We start from the raw sequence: 23,632 nt of genomic DNA on the forward strand, positions 1-23,632 counted from the left end.
AGCTGCACCAAGTGGCCAGGCAGGATACAAGCAGAGGGCGACTTTGTGTTAAGTGTATAGGTGCTTGGATATGAGCTGGAAAACCCAATAAATTTAAGTTGGAATTTCTTTTTCTTTTCTTTCTTTTTTTTGCAGTACTGTGGATCGAACTTGGGACCTTGTGCTTGCCAGGCAGGTGCTTATGCTGAACTATATCCCGGGCCTTAAGTTGGACTTTCTAGGCTATACCACTTTCCAACTCCAACACCTTTTAGTCTGGCCTCCTTAATTTATTTGCTTCGTAAAGTCAAAGAGTTTCCCAGCAGCACCGACAACATCCAATTATTTTCTGAAATTCTAACAAAGCCACTAGAGCTTTGTGGCTGAGGACGCCTTGCAGCAGAGCTTACACCACTCCTTCTTGGGCCTTGCTCTACTTTTGAAGAATTTGGGCTCTCCTGTACCCTGCAGGTTAGGCCTTCCCTGCAGCGCTCAACGGATCTTTCCCTTCCAGCTTTTCAAACAGGATACTTTCCATGCATCATCTTTATAAGAATTTTTCATGGTAGAAATAACTTTCATTTTTGGATAAAGGCAACTGAGACTTTATTGTTAACATTGGTAAAGGTCTTCAATATGTTCAGTAACATTCAAAATAAGAGCTTGCACAACTCAAGAGTTGGTATCTTTATGTTTTCCATTTCAAAGCTTCTAAGCCGCATTTTCCTCTAAAAAATATGGGAAAATGATTTCCTTGCAGGGCTGTGGGGAGGGTGGGATGTGGCTGCCATGGGGTACACACTTGGTTAGTGGCCGCTATTATTACAGTCTGTGGGTCTGCCCTGCCTTTGAACACTGCCCTTCCCCTTAACCCCACAGCTTTGCTCTTCCCGTGTTTCTCTTCCCATCTGAGAAAACAGGATGGGGAAAGGCAGCAGGGGGCAGCCCCCAGCTCAGAGGGGGATAATTTTAGAAGAGAATCCCCTGGCAGAGGTAAGTGGGGGCAGGGCAGAGAGCTGTGAAATTCAACCTGACACCCTACTCAAGGGCAGGGAGGGGAGGGGACGGCCTCCAGCTCAGACCAGGCTCCATACTTCCCAGAGACATCACAACTCCGAAAAGCTTTCCTATCCTGAAAATGGGTTCTTACTCCTATGGATTCTGGTCACACCTTAGATTTTTACTGCCCTCTCCACTGCTTGTTTCACTGGCCTCAGTGTTGTTCTGCACCGACTTCCCCTCTACCGGGTCATGTCCAGCTCAACGCCATGTCCTTTGGCTCTTCCTAGCCAGCCACCTGCTCCTTAACACTCCTAAGCAAGTCCCTGGAATCGCAGGTTTCTCACACAAGGCTTCTACAGAACTCCCCCTTCCCCTGGCTCGAACCCCACAGCCTGGTTGAAGATTCCATCGCTTAGTGTGAATTGCTTCGTTCACGCTGCTCTAGAAAACCTTACACTCCACTTGGACCATGTGAGAAATGAGATCCTACTGCTCTACCATGCCAGCCCAGTCTATTGGGCCAGCTGGTAAGCCAGAACCAGCACTGCCTGCTAATGACTTCTACCTCATCTGACTGTAAGCAACTGCGGGCAGTGCTGTGACAACTCACAAAGTCCAGATTACTACATGTAAAAGACTGGGGCAGCTAGAGGAGAGGGGTTTCGACTCTAGGTGTGTCTCTTAGGGAGAATGACGGGGAGCTGGGGAACGAAGGTATGTGGACCCAAGAAGACCAAGTACCCACATGAACAGATGCAAGGCACGCCCCAGTAACAAATACGAACATTTATTTGGCACCTGATAGCTATACAAAAAAATCTTGGCAGTGGAAAGTGGGCGAGTTGTATCACTAAAATATATCCATCCCATCCCGACCCCAAGGCAGGACTCGACGGCAAGTCTTCCAACCCTCTGGCTCATAGAACAAACATTTATTTATCAAGCACCTTGACAGCTACAGGCCGACTTCTCTGCCGGGCACGACAGATGGGAAGGAAGATGCCTCACATGTGACAGTTCTTCAAGGAGCTAAAAATGCCCGTGGATAGAAACAAAACACTTGGAAAACATAACAGTACAAGTACTAAACTATAAGGTCAAAAAGAAAATTTTATCCAAAAGGATTCTAGCTACAGTTTGGTGCTTCTCTTTTCCTCTTATAAACATTTATGAGGAGCAGTGTCAGGGACTGGATACACACTGCGAAGGGAGCTGGGTTCCTGCCCTCTTGAAGCCTGCAGCTTAGTAGGGAGAAAAAAAATGAACCAGCAAAATAAACATATGGAATTACAGATCCTGTAAGTGCAACAAAAGAATTAACCAGGATGCAGTAACAGGAGACTGTCCGCGGACAAAGTGGCCCGGAATTCTCCACAAGATGAAGGAAGAGACGCTACCCCAGCCAACAGTAGTGGACACGCAGTGTCCAGGGTCACAGAACCAGAGTCCAGGCCACCAGGGCTGGAGCATAATGAGGTTCAAGGGCAGGCAAAGCCAGGTCTCAAACCTTGATCCAGACAAGGTGCAGAAGGGAAGCCCAGAGGTCCAAGAAGGAGAGAGGCATTGTATTTGTACTTAAAAGCCAAAGACTGTTACACAAAATACAGATTGGAGGCAAAGAACAGGAATGGGAAAGAGGGCCTTTAGGGGTCAGCAAGGTGTTGCTGAAGCAGGGAGAGGAGCTGCAACCACACAAAACCAAGGGGCCCGATTCTGAGGCTGACGGCTGGACAGGGTGGCACATGGTACCCAGAGCGGTAACGAGTGGGGAGCTTTTCTAGAAATCTAAGTATGAAGTAAAAGGTAACAAGGGGATGCCTTGCAGGGAGAAGGTCCCAGGGTGTGCAGGCGTGCCCTTCTTCCCTGCCCTCTGACAACATTCCCCATGAGGTTCCTTTCAGGGACAGCTCAGGGAGTGGTTACGGAAGCCTCTAAGACTTCTGGGCCGAGCACGCAGACCCTAGCTCTGCGGAGAGGCTGGGCACCGGGAACCCTAAGGAGCAGGGGGTGGAGGTGCGACACGTCCTTCACTGGGGCTGGCAGTCCTGCAGGATCACAGGCACTTCTGCTCAGGGCAGCAGAGTGTATCCTAGTCATGCTTGCTTCTTCAAAGCCAAGCGGAAATGTCCACCTGGAACTGGGATACCTTCTGACCCTCTAGCTGTCACTCTGGGGAGAAGTGCAGTGTGGAAATGAAGGAGAACAGATAGGAGGCGATCTCTTCAACCAGCATAATACAAGTGCTCCTTACAAAAGCCGTGGGGGCAGAAACAACGCAGACATCGAGCAAGCCCCATGCTCGCTCCCAATATACTGCATTCAAAACAACCACTTGACAGGCGCTTGGACTGCAGCCGAAACATTCCTGGCTGACAGTCCAGCCAGCGTCGGCCCTGAGGGAGAGTGCTCCACACAGGTCTACAGTCCCGAAAGGTGAGATGACGGGCACAGGAAACAGGCCTGAGAGTCCCATATCCCTGAGGGGCAGAACAGGAGCCACGCATCCTGAAATGGCTCTGCCATCCTCTGTGGTCCAGGCGCCTCTGACAGACGCAGGGGGCGGCATCACGTGGGAGGGTACCCTGGGAACAGGTAGAGCGGACGGCACAGGGTGCTGCAGTATTCAGACATCTCCTTACATCGGTGGAACTCTGTGCCAGGGGCATAGCCCTCACGCTCCTTGATGAGGGCATTGACCTGTGAGGCAGAAGCAAGGGTTCACAGTCAGGTGCATTTCCAGGACAGCAGACCAGCAGGAAGGGCAGGGATTATGGAAAGGGGGAAGGAAGAACAGTGTAGAGATGGAAAGGTTTACTGGGCCAGCCCCAGCAGACCTACCTTAACCAGCATGTCGGCCACATGCATGTCACAAGCCCTCTCGCAGAACACCTGAGCCAGCGCCTCGATGTACCAGGAACCCCGCTTGGTGTTGCGCATGGCAGCAGTTCCTGCAACCAGAGGTGTGAAGGTCACAGAGAATCCTCACATAGCTGGACTCATACAGTGCCGGGAACCCCCAGTCAGATCTAGGAAGGTACAGTCTTCTAATTACTTTTGGAACTCAAAATACCTTTCAGGCAGGCATAGCCGCAGATCATGTCGGACTGGGTGGGCAGTCTCATCTTCAGCAGCTCCTCTTTACCCGCGTCACTCTCCTCGCACCCAGCAGGCCTCGCATGGTCTTTTCCATCTAGCTGGTCAACCCCACGGTCAGTCTCATCTGCAGAAGGTAGACAGGATGGACACATGTATTAGTTTCCTCCATTTCTCACGGGCCTGTCATAAACATGGCCAAGTTTGCCATAATGACTGCAGAGAGCCATTTGCAGCTGTGGCCTCCAACCTATAGCTGAGGAATAAAAGAAAGAAAGATTATTACTTTCCCAGCACGCACCATGACTCAGGGGCGCCTACTGGGCCAGGCACCACACTCAAGCACATGCGCATACACAGGGCTGGAACATTTCCCATTCTGCTTAAAAAGCAGCCAAGGCAAACACTCTTTGTAAACAGAACTAAAAATCATGTAGGTCTGATTCACTTGTTCAGTTAGTAAAATATCTGAAACACCTGAGTGGTTTTTTTTATTGGTTTTATTTCAGTACATATTCAGTTTTATTATGTAAGCAAAAAAGTAATAAGCCAAACCGTGGTTGCTACATGGTTGTCACAACATGTATGCCATACAAAACTCTGAGCTGCACGCTAAACTATCGGCTAAAAAAATTGAACCATAAAACTAATAAGCACTATCAGTTTCTAAGGTGGTTTTGGTCTTTTCATTTGTTTCCAGGCAGGGTCCTGTGTGTAGTTGAAGCTGGCCTTGAGCTCATGGCAGTCCTCCAGCCTCAGCCTCCCCAGTGCTGGGATTACAGGCATGTGCCACCTCACCCAGCTGGCTTTGTTATTTTGGGCGCATTTACTTCTTACTTATTCAGAAGACAAGTTACAGCAGGCAGCCAAGATCTGAGAGAAGTTTATTTTGTTTTGCTTTGCGAACTGGGAACTGAACTCAGATCCTTGAGCTTGCCAGGGAAGCACTTATTCCACTGAGCCATCTCCCCGGCCCCTTGAGAGAAGTTTAGAAGAGGAAGAACTCAGCATGGCGCCATTCCACTTCAGCACAGTGTCCGAGTGAGCTGTGCAGACTCCCAGGCGGGCCCTCCTTTCTCAGGACACATGCTGACTGTGCTGCTGCTCTTACAGAGGAGCTAGGCAGCGATGCGGCTGCTAGGGAAGGGAGACCGGAGCATGCGCACACCAGCACAGCAAAGGCAGGGTATTCTCCACCCAGCGCTCAAGGGGGCCCAGCAAGGAAGGGAATATGGGAAGAATTGGCAGGGTGGGTGGGGGGGTAAGCATCACGAGTCACTGACTTAGTCAGAATCTACTGAGCAACTTCCAGGTAGCACGGCACTGTCTCTAAGCACGAGGGACACAGGGAAGAAAGTCACTGTCCTCATCAAGCTTGGTCTCCACTTTAGAAGTCAGTTGGCTGGGCCAACAGTGGCACTCTGTTCAATGTTGAGTAAGACAAATACAACAGGAAGATTGGTGAGCTCAAACCCTTACAGGAATAATGGGCCACCGGTCATCTCATAAAGTTGGAAAGACGGAACCAAAGATTCTGGTTACTCCAGAAAAGGGCAACTACTCCTTATTTAGATGCAGTATCGTATGTATATCTGAATTCAGAAGAAAATGACCACTCATGTCTTTATTTTGCTGGTAACGACTGTTAAAAGGAAATAGGCCAAGCTAGGTAAGTAATTCAGGAGATGAGAGGACTATTCTCCTACTGTTCAATATAGTTCTTTCTCCACAATACCCTCATCCGTTTTCTGTATCATTAGGACTTTTAGAGTAGATAATTTCCACCTGTTCCCTCAACATGCACTGGTGCCACCACGCACTGGGAAGACAGCAGGACAAAAACCCCCGCTCCTGCTCCTTGTACGTGCTGTCCTTCATCATCTCCCAGCTAACGCTGTCCCGGTCACCTTGCCAGGGGAAGCACCACAGACCGTTTCTTCCTTAAGTTCTCCACATCTCTGTACTCATCTTTTGAAGGCCAACATCCCAGCTGTGACTAAGGGTTTGTAATCAGCTGGATCGCCTTCTATGCCCAGCAACATTAACCGCACACACAGGTGCTCAGCTTTTTAGTTCGATCTAAGCCCAGGGGTGGAAAGGGGTGAGGGGCACAACACACACTCTGTAGCCCAGTGTGTCTGCAGGCCACGCACTGCTTCCTGGGAAAAGATTGTCTCCCTGCACCTCTGTAAATCAGATGTCCTGGGTCCAAGTTAAGCCCTACCTTTTCCAGTCTCTTTGAACTAATCCCACTGAAAACTATCTACTTTAACTGCATACTCTGGCATAAGTGCAGTTTCCATCTCACTAATTTTACCCTTGTTTGGGAACCAGTCTCAAGCTCCTTCATGTATATTTCTTTGGTTTCCTGAGGAATCCCACAAGTTTCTTAGAAAAGCTCCTGTTTTCCTTTGCTTCTGTGGTATCACCTACCAGTCTTGGTCATGTCGTATCACATCCCTTACTTATTAAACAACAGCTTAAAAAAGTCATTTGAATATTTGGATAAAGTGAATTTGTACCAAAACGAAAAGCCCTTTGTGGACACTAATCATGTTGTAACAGCCCCAGCCGGCTTTCTCTGCCTCTGCCTGAGACGCTGTGCTACGCAAGCTCCTATATGTGCAACTCCCTTTAATCACCACAACCTTATTGAGCCAGTACAGTGACAATCTACACTTTACATGAAGGAAACCGGGGTGGAGGGACGTCAAGTAACGCTTCTAACTTCACATAATTACTAAGTAGTGGAGTCAGCATCTGACTCCAAATTTAGAACTCCTAATTACTACTGTTTTCCTCCAAGATGATAAGCAGCCATTGTATCTTCGGAGCCTTGTTTCACAGGCCTGGCTCTTACAGGGGCAGAACAACTGCATGCAAGAAAGAAGAGGGACAGAAGCAGCTTAGGGGAGAGGCCAGGGCTGATGCGGTTCTGGACTGCTTCCCTGCGAGGTCCATGAATGAGAAAGAGAAGGCGGCAAGAGTGGAAGCTAGATGAATGGGGACGCCTAAGGAGAAAGTGAAAAGGGGGAAGGAAGAGAAAGAAAAGAAGCAAACAGAGGGAGACCAACAGGAAGCTGAGACAAACAGAAAAATCCTAAACCAGAACAAATAACAACAAAGTGCATCTGCGTTGATAAGCACAGCAGGGTCCAAGTGCTCAGAAAAAAAGGCTAGGACACTGACGAGAATCCTGGGAGCAGGACATGGTGGTGCATGGAGAGCTGACCAGCCTGAGCGCCGCGGCTGCCCAAGTCCCAGCACACCCCATGCATCGGAGACACTTACAGAGCAAGAGAGGCGGTGGCAGCAGGGAACAGAAGGAGGTGCCCAGGGGGTCCGCTAGCACCTGAGAGGAGCAAACAGGAAAGTGAGAGCTGGAGGGGGCTGTCCTGGAGCCATCACCCAGCTGCTGGCTGCCGTGGCAGCACTCACCTCCACGGCAGGCCTGGATGAAGAACATCTTTGGCTTGTTCTGCAGGCTGGGGCAGTTGGCATTGTCAAAAAGCCGAAAAATCTCTTGCAGCTGCCAGAAAGAAAGAAGGGAGGCTGAAGTCAGCGAGGCCTCATCCATGGGAAGATGGGCGAGGGAGGGGAGCAGCTGCGTGGGCTTCCGCAGCAGGACACGCACCTGCAGCAGTTTGCCGTCCACGCCATAGACGCTGCCCTCTACCCCATGTGAGAGGAGCACCACGACGCAGGAGTCTGTGGCCCGGTGCGCGGGCAACTGTGCGAAGCTGTGGAGCTTCTCCTGCATTTCCTAGGAGGAAAACACCTTTCAGGCTTGAGCGCCGTACTCCACACCCGTGGAAGCACTGGGCTCTTGTTTCTGTTTGAAAACCTACATGATCAGAAGAGGGGCCGGGGAGATGGCTCAGTGGAATAAGCGCTTCCCTGGCAAGCCCAAGGGTCTGAGTTCAATCCCAGGTTCCGCAAAAAAAAAAAAAAAAAAAAGAAAAAGGAGAAAAGCCAACAGTTCACAAACTTAATTTCCATAATTCTGGTTGCACACTGCATCAAATTTCCTGACAAGGTCAATATTGACCCTAACCACCAGATTTGATCCGGTTCAGGATGAGAACAGTGGAAAGAATTAAGCTCATGCAATGAGGCTCCACTATACTCGTGTAGTCACAAAGAGTATCAGAAAGCCTTCCACAAGTCTGCACTCCCAAGAAAAAAAAGCCTGACTTCACATAGAATTCTGAGTACAGATTCACAGCCTCAAAGTAACTTAAGAATGAGATTAACCAAAGTTATTAATGGAACTACTCATAAGCTAGTCAACTCTGACTCCCCTGATCAGCAACCAGAGCCTTTATTGGAGAGGAGGGCAAGAGCCGCAATGGTAGGGAACAACAGTACTGGGTAGACTTCCCATGTAGGCTGGGGAGGATCCAGGAGGTGATGCTTTGTGCAGAGAGTGCAGGGTGGACTGAGCTGTCACAGCAGCTTACACACTCGGGTTACGGGTTGGACCCATCTAGCTTTGAGTGCCAGGCCTGGAAACCAGAACAAGGAGTTTTACCCTTGAAGGTTCTGATTTTCATTTAGTAAGAAAGGGCCAGGGAGATGGCTCAGTGGAATAAGCACTTCCCTGGCAAGCACAACGGCCTGAGTTCAATTCCCGGTTCCGCAAAAAAAAAAAAAGAGAGAGCTCCCCCATTCAGTAAGAAAATAATTACATCTAAATTTTCTCTTTTAAGTTTTGAGGATTGAGATTTTGCACAGACATTACTTAACTGCTGCATCTCAGACATACTATAAAGACCTGGCATTAAAAGGTGCAGGCCTAATACAGCAATAATCACATCACCATCTTTTTGAAAGAAACCTATTAAAGACCAACCTTGCAGTCCAACTGAATTCTACACCTTACAAATTCAGTTCAACCAACATAGCATGATGAGGATGGGTATGGTACCTGGGCAGAACAGCACACATATGCTTAACATTATGCTCGTGCACAGAAAAGCACACTTGTTCTCCAAGAGTTGTCCCAGGCCAGGGAGACAGCTCAGCGGCACAAGCACCTGCCTGGCAAGTGCAAGGTCCTCTGAGTTCCATCCCTGGTACAAAAGACAACACAGAAGAAATCAAAGGGTGGTCCCTAAAGCAACCACAGCAACATCGCCTAGGAATTTGCGAGGATTATGAAATCTTGGGCTACAAAACCCTTTTTAACAAACTTTCCAGCTGATTTGGATATATCAAAATTTGAGATTTCCTAATTCTCTTATTTGGAATACTTCGCAGATAACTGAAATGTAAGTACACGAAAGATGCGACAGACAATTTAACTGGAAATAGAGAAATGGATTATTTTGAAAAAGTACGTGTAGTTCCTGGGCAAACCACAGCCAACCGTAATAGAAATCTTAAAGAATAAAGCTTAGTTAAAATTCATTTGTTCGTAGAATATATAAATTGAAGCGAATCATAACTGTCAATGTTTCTCACAACTCAAAAACACTTTCAATGTAAATACTTTTATCAGTACACGACTGTACTTATCATGAGGCAAAGTTAAATTTTGCCCAAATATAGTAAGCATTACAGACATACTTAGGCATCTACTCAAATAATTCCCAAATTTGAGTATTCAAACTCAGTGGGATTAGTTCAGTCAATAGAGGGCAACAAAGTCAAAGCAGCATTCTTGTCAGTGTTTTCAACACAAGAGGATGCTGTAGGATTATACTTTTTTTTTTTAATGTATTTGGTATAGGGTCTCACTATGCAGCCTGGACTCGTAGTGGTCCTATTTTCAGCCTCCCCAGCGCTGGGATTACAGTTGTGAGAACCATGCCCGTCTACTTTTTTTTTTTTTTTTGGATAGGATCATGCTATGTGGTCTAGGCTGGCCTTGAACTTGTGCTGTGCTCCTGCCCCAGCCTCCTTAGTGGTGGGATTATAGGAATGCACCACCCCACCTGACCTACTATTTCTTACATATTTCTTATAGCCAAATGAAATTTATTTCTAAAGTCCAACATGCCTGTGAAGGCAAGAGGCACATCTTAAATCTTGGCTTTGAGTCTGGTCTGCCAGGAGGACAGCACTCTGCAGATAGTCAGTGCAGCGAGTTACGACTCACAGCAACCGCCCGCCCGCTTTATGGCAAGCACACACACAGCTCTTGGTTAGACAGCTCCCGTCTGGGAAGCCCTCGCCCCTCCACTCTACCTCAGCACCTCGGCAGCGTCCACAAGTCTCACTGCTCCGTTCACCCTGCTGCCCACACTGACTGGGGCAGTGCTTCCTACCTCACCTGGCCTTGGGAACACAAGGGGCCCTGTTTCCTTTCTGCTGACACTCAACACTCCCCCATCAATGTGTGAGTCCTAGAACCCAAGGCCCACTTTTCAAGTTTCTGATAGCTAACAGTTTCCCTACACGATGCTGAAAATTTAACTTCTCTGTAACTGTAGTTACAGTTAGGACAGTCAATCATAACTGTCAATGTTTCTCACAACTCAAAAACACTTTCAATTTAAATAATTTTATCAGTACACGACTGTACTTATCATGTAACTGTAGTTACATAAAAATTTAAGCAGAGAATGGGAATCAACATGACCTTGAATTGGGATTTGGTCTTCCATAATGGAAATAGCATTTGCGAACTGCACTCATGGTTTCATTAATCTACAGAACGGCTCAAAAATCAGGACTATATCTAGCTGACCTGGTGACTCAGTATGGTGCCTTTAACTACCAGGCATGCCCTTACCAAGTGCGCATACTTCTGAGTAGCATGCTACGACCCATCCCTCCTAAAAGCAACGGCCAGATCACAATGTCTAGAAGACACGCAGAGCACGCACTTTGTTGGGTGGCCTCCTAACAGATTCCTTTTTCTTAGTTGCTACGGCCTGTGTCTCCCCAGTCCCATGCGCTCACAGGTGGGGCTTTCTCACAGGTGGCTGGATCTAGAACATGAAGGCAGATTAGGGGTGCACGATTACTGAATCAGCCCACTGACTGACTGGTCTGCACGGCTCTGGGCGTGAATGCTCCCTGCCCTAAGCTGAGTAGCTGAGATGGAACAGAAAAAGCATAGACAGAAGCTACAGTGGCTCGCTGCTTGCTTGCTTCTGCGGTCTTCCTGCCATGGAGTATTTCTCCTCTGCAATCGCGCTCGCCATGTCACCCTGCTTGGAGCCAGGCAACTCTTGAATAAAACTTCTGCAAACTGTGAGTTGAAACATCGGAAAGCTTTCTTCCTTGAACTTTGGGGGGTTTTACTGCAGCAACATGAAAAGACATTATATAGCAATGGCAGGGGTAAGCTGCTTTTGTTCCAGTCGTACCTAGCAGATGCCTCGGGACAGCTCATAATCTACTTCATTACTTCATGACCAGAGATATTGTTCTGGTCACAGCTTTAAAGCAAGGGTGTTTTTATTACGTTGCTATGAGAAGCCAGGAAAGACGGCATGGAAAAGACAACACCCAGGCACCTTATCACGAGCCTGGCTGTCCCCAAAGCACAGCAAACATGCAGCTCTCATAAAGTGGCAGAGCTGAGGCCACAACGAAAACCATACAGCCCACGCTGAACACAGCACCAAGACCCTATATCCCAACAAGTCCATGTGGGTCTTCTAGAAATTTTATTTTCACCACCGATAACTCCAAAGGCAAGAAATGGCTACAAGAGTTAACAAATTTACGAACAGGTCAAGAACGTTAGGCATAGCACAGTTCAGTAGTTGAGGTTAACAAGGACTAAATAACCCATAATGAAAATGTTTAAGACTTGTAAGAAGCTAATCCAGAGTCAATCTAGCCTAAGATTAAGATTTTCAGGCCACACTAAGAAGGGATTTCCCCACACGACTCACTAGACAGCCCCTAAGCAATATTTACAGATTCCCATTTGAAGGAATCTTGTCTGCCAAGTCAATCGCCAAAATAATAATTGGGCTCTAAGTAGCGGCAGCAACCAGGAAATAAAATACCCTGTGCGGTCCTGGTTTATAAATATCTCCTGTGAGTTGGTTAGCACGAATCTTACTGTTTCATCACTTCCTGAGGGCCTGGGAGTCAAGTTTCTGAACACGTAAAAGGCAGAACTTAACCCTAGACTAACAATTCTTACTCCCTGAAAGCACAGCTACCCTAGATGTCAAACATTTAAACAGCTAGCTGGCCCGAATTCCTTCTTTCTAGTGAGACCATAAGACCAGCACTTAAAAGACCCAAGTGGAAAACCAAAGGGCAGCAGATGCATCCAGCCTCAACGCGGGGCGCCACCCTGATTCACAGGCCGCTTCTCCAGCCCGAGGTACCTGTGCAGTCTGGTCATGCAGGACGTGGACACTATAGCCCAAAAGCTTGAAGAGGGCAACAAGGGTGCTATAGTCCACCTCTCCTCCAGAGCGCAATTCCAGGTCTTTCTCTCCCGTGAAGTGCACGTTGCTCAGTACCAGTGCCAAGCCTCGAGGCTGGGACTGCAACCTGTAGGCCTGACAAGGGAGGTCAGTTAGAGCTTGTTAACCACCACATAAGCCATGATGACCCCACTAGACGAGCCACTTCCAAAATAATAATAATAATGATACTATAATCTCAACATTACCAGGTAAAAACAGAAACGCCTCCACACGTAACAATCAGCAAGGACTTTCTGACAGAGAAAATAGTAAGTGGATACCATGTAGGCTGAGATGTCCCACACAGATATCTCCTTGCCCAATTCGTGCTGTTATGCAACACTCACCTGCTGGTGATGTGTCTGATAAAACTCGGGGGTACAAGGCTTCACCTGGAGGCAGGGAGGGCCGTCGCCGTTATCGAGGGAGCACTCCACCACATCTGCAGTAAGGCAAAGCCAGAATACTGGGAGACAGTTTAAACCGCCACTCCCGCACACCACAGTCACCTTAGGGCTCCCCTCTGAATTGGTCTTAAAAAATACAGTGCCCCGACCCACATTTTGATCTGTAAGCTTCACCCAGGCACAGACCCTGCTGGCTTCAGACCAAGCTACCACACGGCTTCCATACTTGGCTTGCATGCAGTAGGTGCTGAACGACTGAAAAAGGGCTATCAGATCAAATCCTGATTCTTATCACTAGGCTGCCCTTCAGCAGGCTCATGGCCCTAATGGTAGCCTTCTCTCCAGCTTTCATGGCAGGACGAGCTAATCATGTGCAGGATTTCTAACCACTATAAACAGTTCAAAGGGCCAATTAACTTGAAGAATGTTACCTGTAAGGCAAAAGGACCCAACTAGTGGCTTATATAAATTCCTTATCTAAACTGTCCTCCTAGGTCCTAATGAATACAGTGAGGAGCCATGCCCAATAGGAAATATGTCTCCTATACGGGAGAAACTAGACATTGGTCACATTTGAGAAATCAATGGGTGAGGTCGCCGTTCCCCATCAATTCTCACCTGATGACAGGCGGAGCTGCTTGGGAGGAGAACAGGACTCACACACGGGCAAAGGGAGGCTCATGTCATAGTCACAGCTCAACTGCAAGAAATCAGGACATATTGTGACCAACCTGAAGGAGACGGTCCTGGCCAAATAAAGATCTCTTCCTTACCCTGCCCCACAGAGGTTCTTTCCAGCCAAGTGAACCCTCCCCAGAACTCCACATTTCTAGAGTCTCATACCTGTGGGAGTACATGCTGAAGATCAGAGAGGGTTGTGAGCAAAAGGTCCTCTAGGTGACCCTGCTTGGTCTCCCGCAGCGCCACACAGAAAGCATCGAAGGCCTCAGGGCCCCTCTTGGGTAACAAATTGAGGAGCTCCACATTCTGGCTGAAACTGCCCACTTTGGCCTAAGACACAGAAAGAAAACATGACATCAGATTTACTTAATCTAGTTTTAATCCTGCTTTTTCCATATACATGTTCTTTCTCATAATGTCCTCACTCATTTTAAAGTAATTCCTTTGGTGGTTTTTTTTTTGGCAGAACCGGGGATTGAACTCAGGTCCTTGCACTTGCCAGGCAAGCACTTATTCTACTGAGTCATCTCCCAGGCCCAATTAATTCCTAAAAAAAAAAAAAAAAAAATCTATCTATCTATCTATCTATCTATCTATATATATATCTATATATATATATATCTATATATATATCTGAAGTCCCTCTCATTCACCTTGATTTTTTTTTTTTTTTATCTTTTACTTATTTATTTGGTGCAGGGTCTCACTACATAGCTCAGACTCAGTGATCCTCCTGTCTCAGCCTCCCCAGCATTGAGATTACAGGCATGTGCCACCACACACAGTTTCAGGGGTCAGCAGTGCATGCAGTGCCGGGGATTGAACCTAGGTCCTTGCACTTGCCAGGCAGGTGCTTAGACTGCTGAGCTATCTCCCCAGCCACCTCATCTTGAAATATATAACTTTCCTGTCAAATTCTTAAGGCATTTCCTCAGACATAACATCCTCCCACGCTCTACCTTCTGCCATTCCAATTTATCTCCTTGGCCTCGCCCTCTCTTTCGCCTCCACATACCTGGATGAGTTCTCTCATCTCTAAAGTAATGATGTCTTTCTCCAGGAGATGTTCTAAAAGCTCGCTCAGCAATAGCTGCTTGGCCAGCACCACTCGGTTCCTTTTTAGAGTTTCCTGATGGTCAGGACGCATGCCACATGCTCCTATTACCCTATAGCAAGGTGGAGATGAAGAAGGTGTCAAGTGTCAGCGGAAGAGGTGTGCGTGGATAAGATCCAAGTAATCAGGGCTTAGAACAACCAAGATCAAGCCTGTTTCGTTGAGTCTGGTTAAATTCAAAGATGTACTAAGCAGCCACATGGTCTTAAGGGAATAATGTACAATTGTTTGTGGAGTATAACTGGGACCACCTGAGGTGAATGGTAAGCCCAAATGAGGGAAATATCCATCGTATTGAAAATAACACATACACACCCTTCAAGGAGCCGTCCTCTGGCAAAACAACTTTAAGAGAGTAATTTCAGAATGTGTTGTATATTAGTAATCTAAAGCTGATTTAAGTTTAAAATGTTCTCCAACAGAACGAGCAACAGCCAGGTTAAACGGGGATACACTCTTCTCTAGATTACTTCTGCAAATGTTTCTCTCCAACTTTTATATTTCTGTGACAAAACGACACTGGAAACCGGAATCCTCTACGATGTGGGGAAATAGCAAACATAACAGGAAAGTCATAAAAATATCAAGGAGGGACACAACATGACTCCCAACAGACAGACAAGAAATCACAATCTGGAATCCGAATGCAAGGGACACTAAATCATTTCGTTTGCTAGGAATACTGTCAATTCAAAGATTTCTTTACACTATTGGCTTGGAAACAAATTAGCTTCTACTTTTAAATTAGAAGAGTCTCATTTTCACTATATATGTCTAGGTGCCTAATTTATATAAATCAAGAGGTCTCTAGCCTTAGCCTTACCTTTCAAACATATAACATCAAGGTCCTGATGGCAGTGAAAAAGCAAAGTGACACTATTTTAATCTTGTTTTTCCCTATGAGCTTCCTTCCTAGTAGGATCCTCACTCATTTCAAATTAAGAATTCCTTTAAAAAGAAAAGCGTGAAATATGTATCTTTCCTGTCAAATTCTCCAGGCATTTCCTTAGTCAGGCACAGCATCCTTTCCACACTTGATCCTCTACTGTTTCACTTTCTAGCTGAAGATGTTTTTTAAAATGCGGACAAGAGAGCTCAGCAGACTAAGCAAGTGCATGGACCAGGGTTCGATCCCTAGGACCACATATCATGCTGACCAGGTGCTGTGGCGTATGCTTTTAATTCTAGCCCTGGGGAGACCGAAAACAGCAGAGTATCACTGCTCCAAGCTGTGCAGTGAGACCCTGTACCAAACACATTTAAAAAAAAAAAAAAAAAAAAAATTGCAGGTTGATTTTAAAGATGATATGCACTGCAACAAATGCTACGAAATTCATATTACTTTGTTAATGAAACTCTGTATCACTTGTAATTTTTATTTCAATTCTAATTTGTACCCTCTTGAGAAAGAAGCATATCCAAGCTTTAAAAAAAAAAAAAAAAAAAAAAGGTAAAAGGTGAGAGGAAACAGAACCTTCAAATCATTGAAATATCAGGTATCCAGGATGGGTGTATGTAGCATGAAAATGTTCTTGGCCTAGAGGTTCATAAAGTTAGATAAAAAGGGAGGAACTCGGGAGACCCAGGAGAGGAAGTGGGGTCCTGAGGCAGAAGAGGTGCTGAGAATACTACACCTGCTGCTCCAAACTCGTCACTGAAACCTCCTCTATAACAGCATCTATACAAATCACTCACTTAAGAATTAAAGCACACCAGCACAGCAACAATGTCGATATATGCAAAATTTTGTAAAAACAAAGGTGGGGATGTCCTCAGTTGCTGGCTGCTTCCTCAGGAGATACTACCAATGATGGAGCAGATGTCTTTCTTGACTAAATAGGTACGTACTCCTTAAAGCTTTCTCTTCCACTAGCCTTCACAACACCAACCTTCATCCTCTCTGTCCTCTCCTACTATACCGTTTCCTTTACGGGACTTTGGACCCTCCCTTAATTGCTGACTGGGCATTCAAACCCTCTCACAAAATACCTTTCTCCACGCAACCTCATCCATACCCACACCTCACCAGTTCTAAACTCTAGCGAAAGTTCCAGACAGGGATTTTCATCCAACAGCTCACTGCTTTCCATCGAAAGTATCAAGCACTCTCTGCGCACCTGCCTCTTCTTCCCATCACACCACGGGGTAAGTCCTAACTGTGAGCATCCCAAAGATCGGTGTCCTCCTGAAGGACCCTTCTTCAAAGTCCTAAATTAATCTCCTGGTTTGGAACAGCGCTAATTAAAAATAAGTCACCTGGGTGACTGTCTGCCTCGAACGGGGACCAAGAGGGGCAGAGACACTCACGGACCTACAGGAACCCACTAGCTCTTTCCAAGCGCTCAACTCCCAAAGCCTGTGCTGAATTCTTTGAAAAAAATACTGTCACTGTACACAGAAAATGCAGGTCATGATGCAGGCAACCCAGGGCAAACGCACACAACACTCAAGTCTGCAGGTCTCATCGGTTCTTAAAGGATCAGACTATATACAGTTTGTACGGTGAGTAGAGGAGAGGTTGGCGCATCTTGAGGAGAAGCTGCAATCTAGCAGGACAGGGCAGGGCTACTCTTAGGCTGGGAGAGACAAAGGGAACTGGCGCCTCCGTGCACAGGGCACCAGGCCGAGGGACCAGCCCGCACACCCCCGCGCGAGGGGAGGCTCGGAGCGCCCCGACTCGGCAGCACGCACGCCCTTGGCAGGGAGCGCGGCCGCGGCCGCTTCCCAGGGCTCCGCCGAGGGGCTGCAGGGCCACACGCCCCGGCCCAGGCCCTTTTTCCCGGGCCTCCCCGAACCCCCCGGGGCGTCCCTCACTCACCTGCGCCTGCGGTCGGCAGCCATGAGCCCCTTTTGTTGCACAGCGGGTCGGGCCGCCGCGCTAGGGGCCGCCATTACCCGCTTTTCCCGGGCTGTGCACGGACTGCCCACAACCCAAGCGGACCCTCCGCCCCTCCGCCCCTCCGCCCCCTTCCTCCGCATCCCACCCCCCCCCCCCCGCCACCGTCGCACCCGCGCCTGCGCACTACCGCTCCTAGCGCCCGCCGGGCGCCAGGCAGGTGTCGCCCCCGTCGCGGTAGGTGTGTGCGCAGGCGCAGAGACGCCGCCGGGGCAGCCCCGTCCAATGGGGCGAGAGCAGGAGCCGGGGAAACGGAAGTGGAAGAGGCGGGCAAAGCCAGTGCCCCGCCCACCTAAGAATCCCATTGGTTAAGCTTTCCCGCGGAAACCGCAGTCCCTCCCCGGACGCCCCCGACCCCGCCGCCCCGCCTCTCGCAATTTCTTCTCAGAGACCTTTGTGGCCCGCCGGCTCGCGGCTTTAGAGTAGGTCGGCTGGGGCCAGAAGGCGCTTCATGAACTAGAGGGCGCTCTTGGGGGAGGCCGGACGTGTTCGCGGTCCTGCTCAGCCCACCCCGCTGACAGACACGACTGTCCCCCATTCTGTCTGCGTGGAGTCTTCCGTCCATCCCCAGCAGCGGTCTCAAGACGAGCTTGTGGCGGATGGCCTGGCTTCCTGTCGTTACATGGTACTGATAACACAGTGGGCTTGGGAACATAAGTCTGTTAATGCTTTTTTTAAAATGTTAGTAGGAGTGTATTGTGCAAATTATCCAAATCCTCTAATCCTTGGGTCCTCGTTTTATAAAGAGGGTAAGAATACCTCACATGACTGAGGCATCTGATAGAGGCAGAGCATCCATGGCGGATATAACACAGCTTCGCCTCATTTCTTTTCTTCCTTTTCCAGGTTCCTGCTCTTCACCTTCGCTCTACCTGGAAATACAGGACATGGGCAGGTCAGTCAGCGTTGCAGGAAGACTCAGGTCGTGTCGCCCACATGGCCTTCTTCTCTGGTTCCAAGTCTCTATTTATGATGTTTAGATGGAAATGCAGTTCCTGACAGGTACAAATTGTGGCACTCCGCGACACAATAGACACCAAAACCAAAGGAAGAATTTGGAGTGCTTTATTAGTCAAGCTTAGTGGCAACACTCCCTCAGAGAAACTAAGGAGAATGCGCGCTGAGTTGAAACAAAGCACACCCTTTAAGGTGAAAAATTTCAGGGTTGGGGAAGGAAAAGGGATTCTTTCAAGGTATTGTCATTACTCCTGTACTCAGGAAGGGCATCTGGTTACAGTTTTACCCATTCTTTGGGATGCTGAGTAATATTTTTTAATTAGGGCAGTTACAATTTATAGTCTGACATGTGTAGGGGTTTACAGAAAAGATCAAGGCTTTACAGAACAAGATTAAAATCTTGTTACAAAAATGAAGTAGGTGTGCTGTGCAGATGGTTCAGTGGAATAAGAGCTTCCCTGACAAGCACAAGGGCCTGAGTTCAATCCCTGGTACCGAAACAAACAAACAAACAAAACTAGGTTAAGCCAGTTTAAGGTTTTTGTAACCGAGTCAAATCCTTGGCTCGTTGGGGTCATATTCATGTAACTGCAGTTGTTTATATCTTTTTGCTTTTAAAATTAACATTTTTGCAACCTGGAACTTTGTCTGAATATGGTTTAACAGACATTTAATAATGCAGGGCCCGACTGTGAGGGCCAGGAACAGGAGCATGAGGGGGCCAGCTAGAACTGAGAGCAAAGTGGTTAACCATGGGGACAGTGAAAATAAACTTTGAAACAAGTTTTGTTCTGCATGTCGTTGTTGTTTTCTTTTCTGTAGTAGTTTTTTAAGTTATTTATGGTACCTTGGATTACTCCTGAGTGATTGGTGTAGAAACAACATGCTTCACCCAGGGCCACACAAAGTCTTCCTTCCTTTATGAATATTAAGTCTAGTCCTTGCCTGTTTTGGAGGACCATTTCAGCTAATGACCTTAGGGATTCTTCTAGTTTAGAGACTGAACTGTCAAGAGCTATCAGATCTTTGTCAATGAGGGTGCTTAATTTATGATAATTTTTATCTCCTATGATTAAGCTAGCTGCCCCAAGGGTTGTAGCCCCAATGAGGCCCAGTCCTAGTAGAATGGGTACCAAAACAGGATCAGCTCTTTTAATTCTGGTTAGGTCTGACTCTTAAGTAGAGATGTTCGAAACCCCCATCACCTGAATACCAATACACCTGAGGGAAAATGTGGACCAGAATGCACAACTCAGGCTGTTGGGAAAATGCACCAAGCATTATACAAGGAGTGATTCCATTAGTGCAAGCAAACCATGACCCAGAGGGAGTCCTTAAATGTTGATTAGCAGGATAGGCGTGATTATAAATGATGAAGGCATTTGAGCAAAAATCTAGATGTGGGCTTTTTGCTAGATTATAATTAGGAGAGTGAAAGCAAGTTCCATTTGTTCTTTGGATGTTTCCTAGTGTGAGGATTGGTCGTTGGCCCCACCAACAGGGTGAGCTGTCTTCAGCTCCAGTAGAATTGACTATGTTGATGGTTCGATTGGTGCCTAGAAAGGCATGTGTAGCGAGTCCCGTATAAAAGGGAGGGGCTGGGTCTAAACATAGCCAACAGTCATTGGTGATGTTAGGGTTGGTGTTATTCTGCTATTTTGCTGAAGAAGAGGTTTTTAACAAAACTAAGTATCATATTATATGCTTAAATCTCTTAAGTCTCATGCACTCGTGGCCCTTTGTGGTGAAGTTATATCAAATTATTTTAACATGGGGTCACCATTGTTAATCTACTCAAATAGCAAGGAGCATTAGTTAACAACAAAGTCCAACTAGGTGGGTTTTTTTAGAACTCTAGAACAGGCAATATCTCCCATGTCCCCACTGGTTTTTGTGCTACCTCTTAAGCTGTAACATCAGCCAAGTAGTTTTTTTTTTTTTTTTTCTCTTTTGAGGTCTGGCCCACAGTGGGGAACATCTCTCTCAAGCTGTAGTCACCTTGTCTTTAATTTTGTCTCCTCGAGGGCCTAGTCCTGTCTGACTGCCTATTATATTTTTAATCTAACTCGGCTGACTGCAACATTTTTTTTCCTCTGAAGGAGTAACCTGAACTGCTGTGAGGGAAGTATGGGCGATGACCACTCTGGCTTCTTCAGGCTGAAGGGGTTGCAGTTGTTGACCAGCAGTCAGAGATACTCTCCAGAGCTTTTACCTAAAGGTCCTTAATAGACACCAAGCATTTTACGTTGGGTAGGTGGAATAGCTTTAAATCTGAAGGAGACAAAGCCAGAGAAACAATTAAACAAAAAATAACATCAGCAGGATACAGAAATCACTTACCAGATCTGTAATGTAATAACCTTTTAAAGTTTGTAATTATAAAAACAATTGTCAGAACATTTTGTAGGTCTATTTGCAGATATCTCTCAAATGTGGGGTTTAATCCCTTTTATGTTCTATGGCCATTGGGTATTGTCTCAAATAACTGGCCTACTCTTTTTTTTTTTTTTCTATAATTTTATTGAGAAAGAAATAACAATGAGACAGTTTCAAATCAAATTGGTAGGACAGTTTCAATAATTAACACATTGCATACATTCTTCCTAGTGGTTAATTGCTGTACAAGATGCAGACATAATATCCTATTTACAAACACCATTAGAACAAATCCCTCTATTCATTAAGAGAATGTAACTATATATCTATCCTAACCACTTTGAATACACAGATACAAAATGGACATTCATCTGTATCCCCTTTTTTTGTTTAGTTCCATTATTTGAATATTATAGGTGTGTTAACTCAGCTAAATATTCTAAAAGAGGCCAGTAGTCCATAATATTGTTGGGTCCTCTACTTCACTGGCAATTTCATTAATTGTTGACCTGAGTCCCCTACAGCTCAACATAACAGCATGGTTTTACTTCTCATATTTCATTTTTATACTTTTCTACTAGATGGTTAAGACCAAGGTAAAGCAGGACGTATGCAACAAGAGTTGTAGCTTTTGGGTCTGAGAAGGTCAGTGAAATCCCCTCAGGATTTATCCTGAGATCTTGTACCTCAGATTGTAGAACTTTTGTCAGTGTCAGCCATGTGGATGAGTCACGGCCATTGCTTGGCCAATGTGCTCTCTGTGAAAGCCTGAGAGAATATTTTCTCTCCATGTGACTCTCCTTAGGCACACTCTACATCATTGATCACTTTCCTCTTTGGTGGCCTACTCTTAGTCTCACCAATTTTATTAATACCATGGGCACATGAATTGCCAGAAATAGGGAAAACACCAAGTACTCTCCAGTTTGCAATTGGAGCCACTGGCTGGGTAACTACTGACAAATCTGCATAGCTTTTATCAAACGTTTAACAGGTGTTTCTCTTATATTGGCAGTTAACATGGGTTACCTCAGGCTGAGAAGGGAAGACCCATGATGACTTCAATCTGAAACTTTTTTAACTCCATCATAAACACTTTTTTTCCCTTCTCTAGAAGCTTTGGACATTTCTGCTTGAAATAATTCTTCTCTCTGTCTGGATCCAGGGAAGCATAACTTTTTCCCATTTTCTGACCCGCCTTCATTCCTGTAGGCTGCTAGTATTATTATTTTTATTTTCCATCTATAATTCCATTCTTTATCCTTTTTACTATATAACACCTTAACTCAGACAAATTTATTCCTGCACACTCTTTTAACTTCCACAGCTTGTGTCAGATACCTAGGACCCACTGAGCAAGGTATAACTTTTTGGTTTTAAGGCCTCCTGCATGACTACATAGGTTTTGGTATCTTCTAGGAAAGAACAAATTTTCTGAGAAATTAGAGCATATATAATCAAAGCATGAACATTTGAGCTAACAGGTACATTTATAAACTTTTTGAGGCTAGCAATCATAACCCACTAGCTTTTAGATCTGTTTATTTGTGGAGTCTGACAGTTTGCTATAAGTTCCTCTAGCTATACTTATAATCATCTCTAAAATTTGAGAACATATGAAAACCAGATTAATACCTTATTTTTACTGTCAATGCTTTTAAGTAATTTAAGTAAAGTTTGGCATATTTTCCTAGTTATACCTGCATTTACTATCAGCATGAAATACCTGAGTTACATCAGAAATCAACCAGGCTAACTTAATACACTTATCATGAAATACATAGTATTTAGTCAGATTAAACCAATGTCCCATTCAGTGTTTTAGATATGGCCCCCATTGTAAACAAGGGGCACTGCTGAGGGATTTCTCTTTTTAACATTGTGGCTCTGAGTTTTATGTCACAAATACAATAAGCTTTATCTGTAGGCCCAAAGCTATTGGACACTGTGTAGCCAGCAATTTGGAACATTTTTATGCTGACAGGGTGTTATCTGTACTTGGGAACCTGTTTTAACTAGTGAAATACTTTAAGTCTTACACATGAATAAAAACATCTCAGTTATAGCTAAAGCAATGTATCTTCTAAAGTCTGTTCCTATTGAGGTAGGATAACTAGAAGGAAGGTCAGGGTTAGAGAAAGACAAAGAGACCTGTGCCAGTATCCAGGGTTTTTTCCATAGGCTGTTTTTTTTCCTTTAGTCATGATTACTCAGTGCTCCTCAGTGGAGATAACAGGTAGAGATAACAGTCCAGGCAGAGGAAGAAGGTAGGCCCAGCGCCCTTTCGTCCTGATGAGTCACTTGGGAAGTTGAGTCTGAGCCTTGGGGCTTCTGCCTCAGAATGCAGTCTTACTTCCAGTTTTGCCTTGGCAGTCAAGGCATGGCTTATGGGCCTCTTAAGGCAGTCCCTCTTACAGTGGCCTGGCTTCTGACAACAATAGCAGATGAACTTCATTGTCGTTGAGCTCTTCTTGGAGCCAAGAGACGCAGATTTAGGGTCTGTTTTGAGGCTGCAACAAAGGCAGTTGTTTTTATTTCTTTGCTTTCTTGCCTGGTTTTCTCCCAGTTCCGATTACAGAACATTGTTTTCTTAGTGCCCTATAAAGTATCAAGTCAGTTGTCTGAAGCAAAAGCTATTTTTCTGTAGCTCTTTTTTAATATCTGGAGTTGACTGAGTAATAAACTTATCTGTAAGAGTAATCTGTCTCTACTGAATTAGCAACTCAGGAAGTATGCTTTGCCAGTG

General features: G+C 46.0%; 1 protein-coding gene across 4 annotated transcripts; it reads right to left on the reverse strand.

Moving 5' to 3' along the window:
- Window positions 1-716: 716 nt before the first annotated feature.
- On the reverse strand, window positions 717-17,604 carry Casp2 (caspase 2). Of its 4 annotated transcripts, XM_004629025.2 has the most exons (11): window positions 17,476-17,604; window positions 14,559-14,709; window positions 13,706-13,873; window positions 13,481-13,562; window positions 12,803-12,897; window positions 12,372-12,548; window positions 7,709-7,837; window positions 7,513-7,603; window positions 4,052-4,201; window positions 3,820-3,929; window positions 717-3,678 (listed from the first exon to the last, which is right to left on the reverse strand). In XM_004629025.2, exons 1-11 carry the CDS (start codon window positions 17,547-17,549, stop codon window positions 3,547-3,549), a joined length of 1,359 nt encoding a protein of 452 aa, XP_004629082.1. In that variant the 5' UTR covers window positions 17,550-17,604; the 3' UTR covers window positions 717-3,546. The 4 variants fall into 4 exon arrangements, with proteins under 4 accessions (XP_004629082.1, XP_023568601.1, XP_023568602.1 ...); XM_023712833.1 differs by lacking the exons at window positions 717-3,678; window positions 3,820-3,929 and adding an exon at window positions 7,366-7,426 and having other exon boundaries at window positions 4,127-4,201; XM_023712834.1 differs by lacking the exons at window positions 717-3,678; window positions 3,820-3,929; window positions 4,052-4,201 and adding an exon at window positions 7,362-7,426.
- Window positions 17,605-23,632: the final 6,028 nt, after the last annotated feature.

This window comes from Octodon degus, unplaced genomic scaffold (genome assembly GCF_000260255.1).
Source record: "Octodon degus isolate 3935 unplaced genomic scaffold, OctDeg1.0 scaffold00027, whole genome shotgun sequence".
Lineage (NCBI taxonomy): Eukaryota > Metazoa > Chordata > Mammalia > Rodentia > Octodontidae > Octodon > Octodon degus.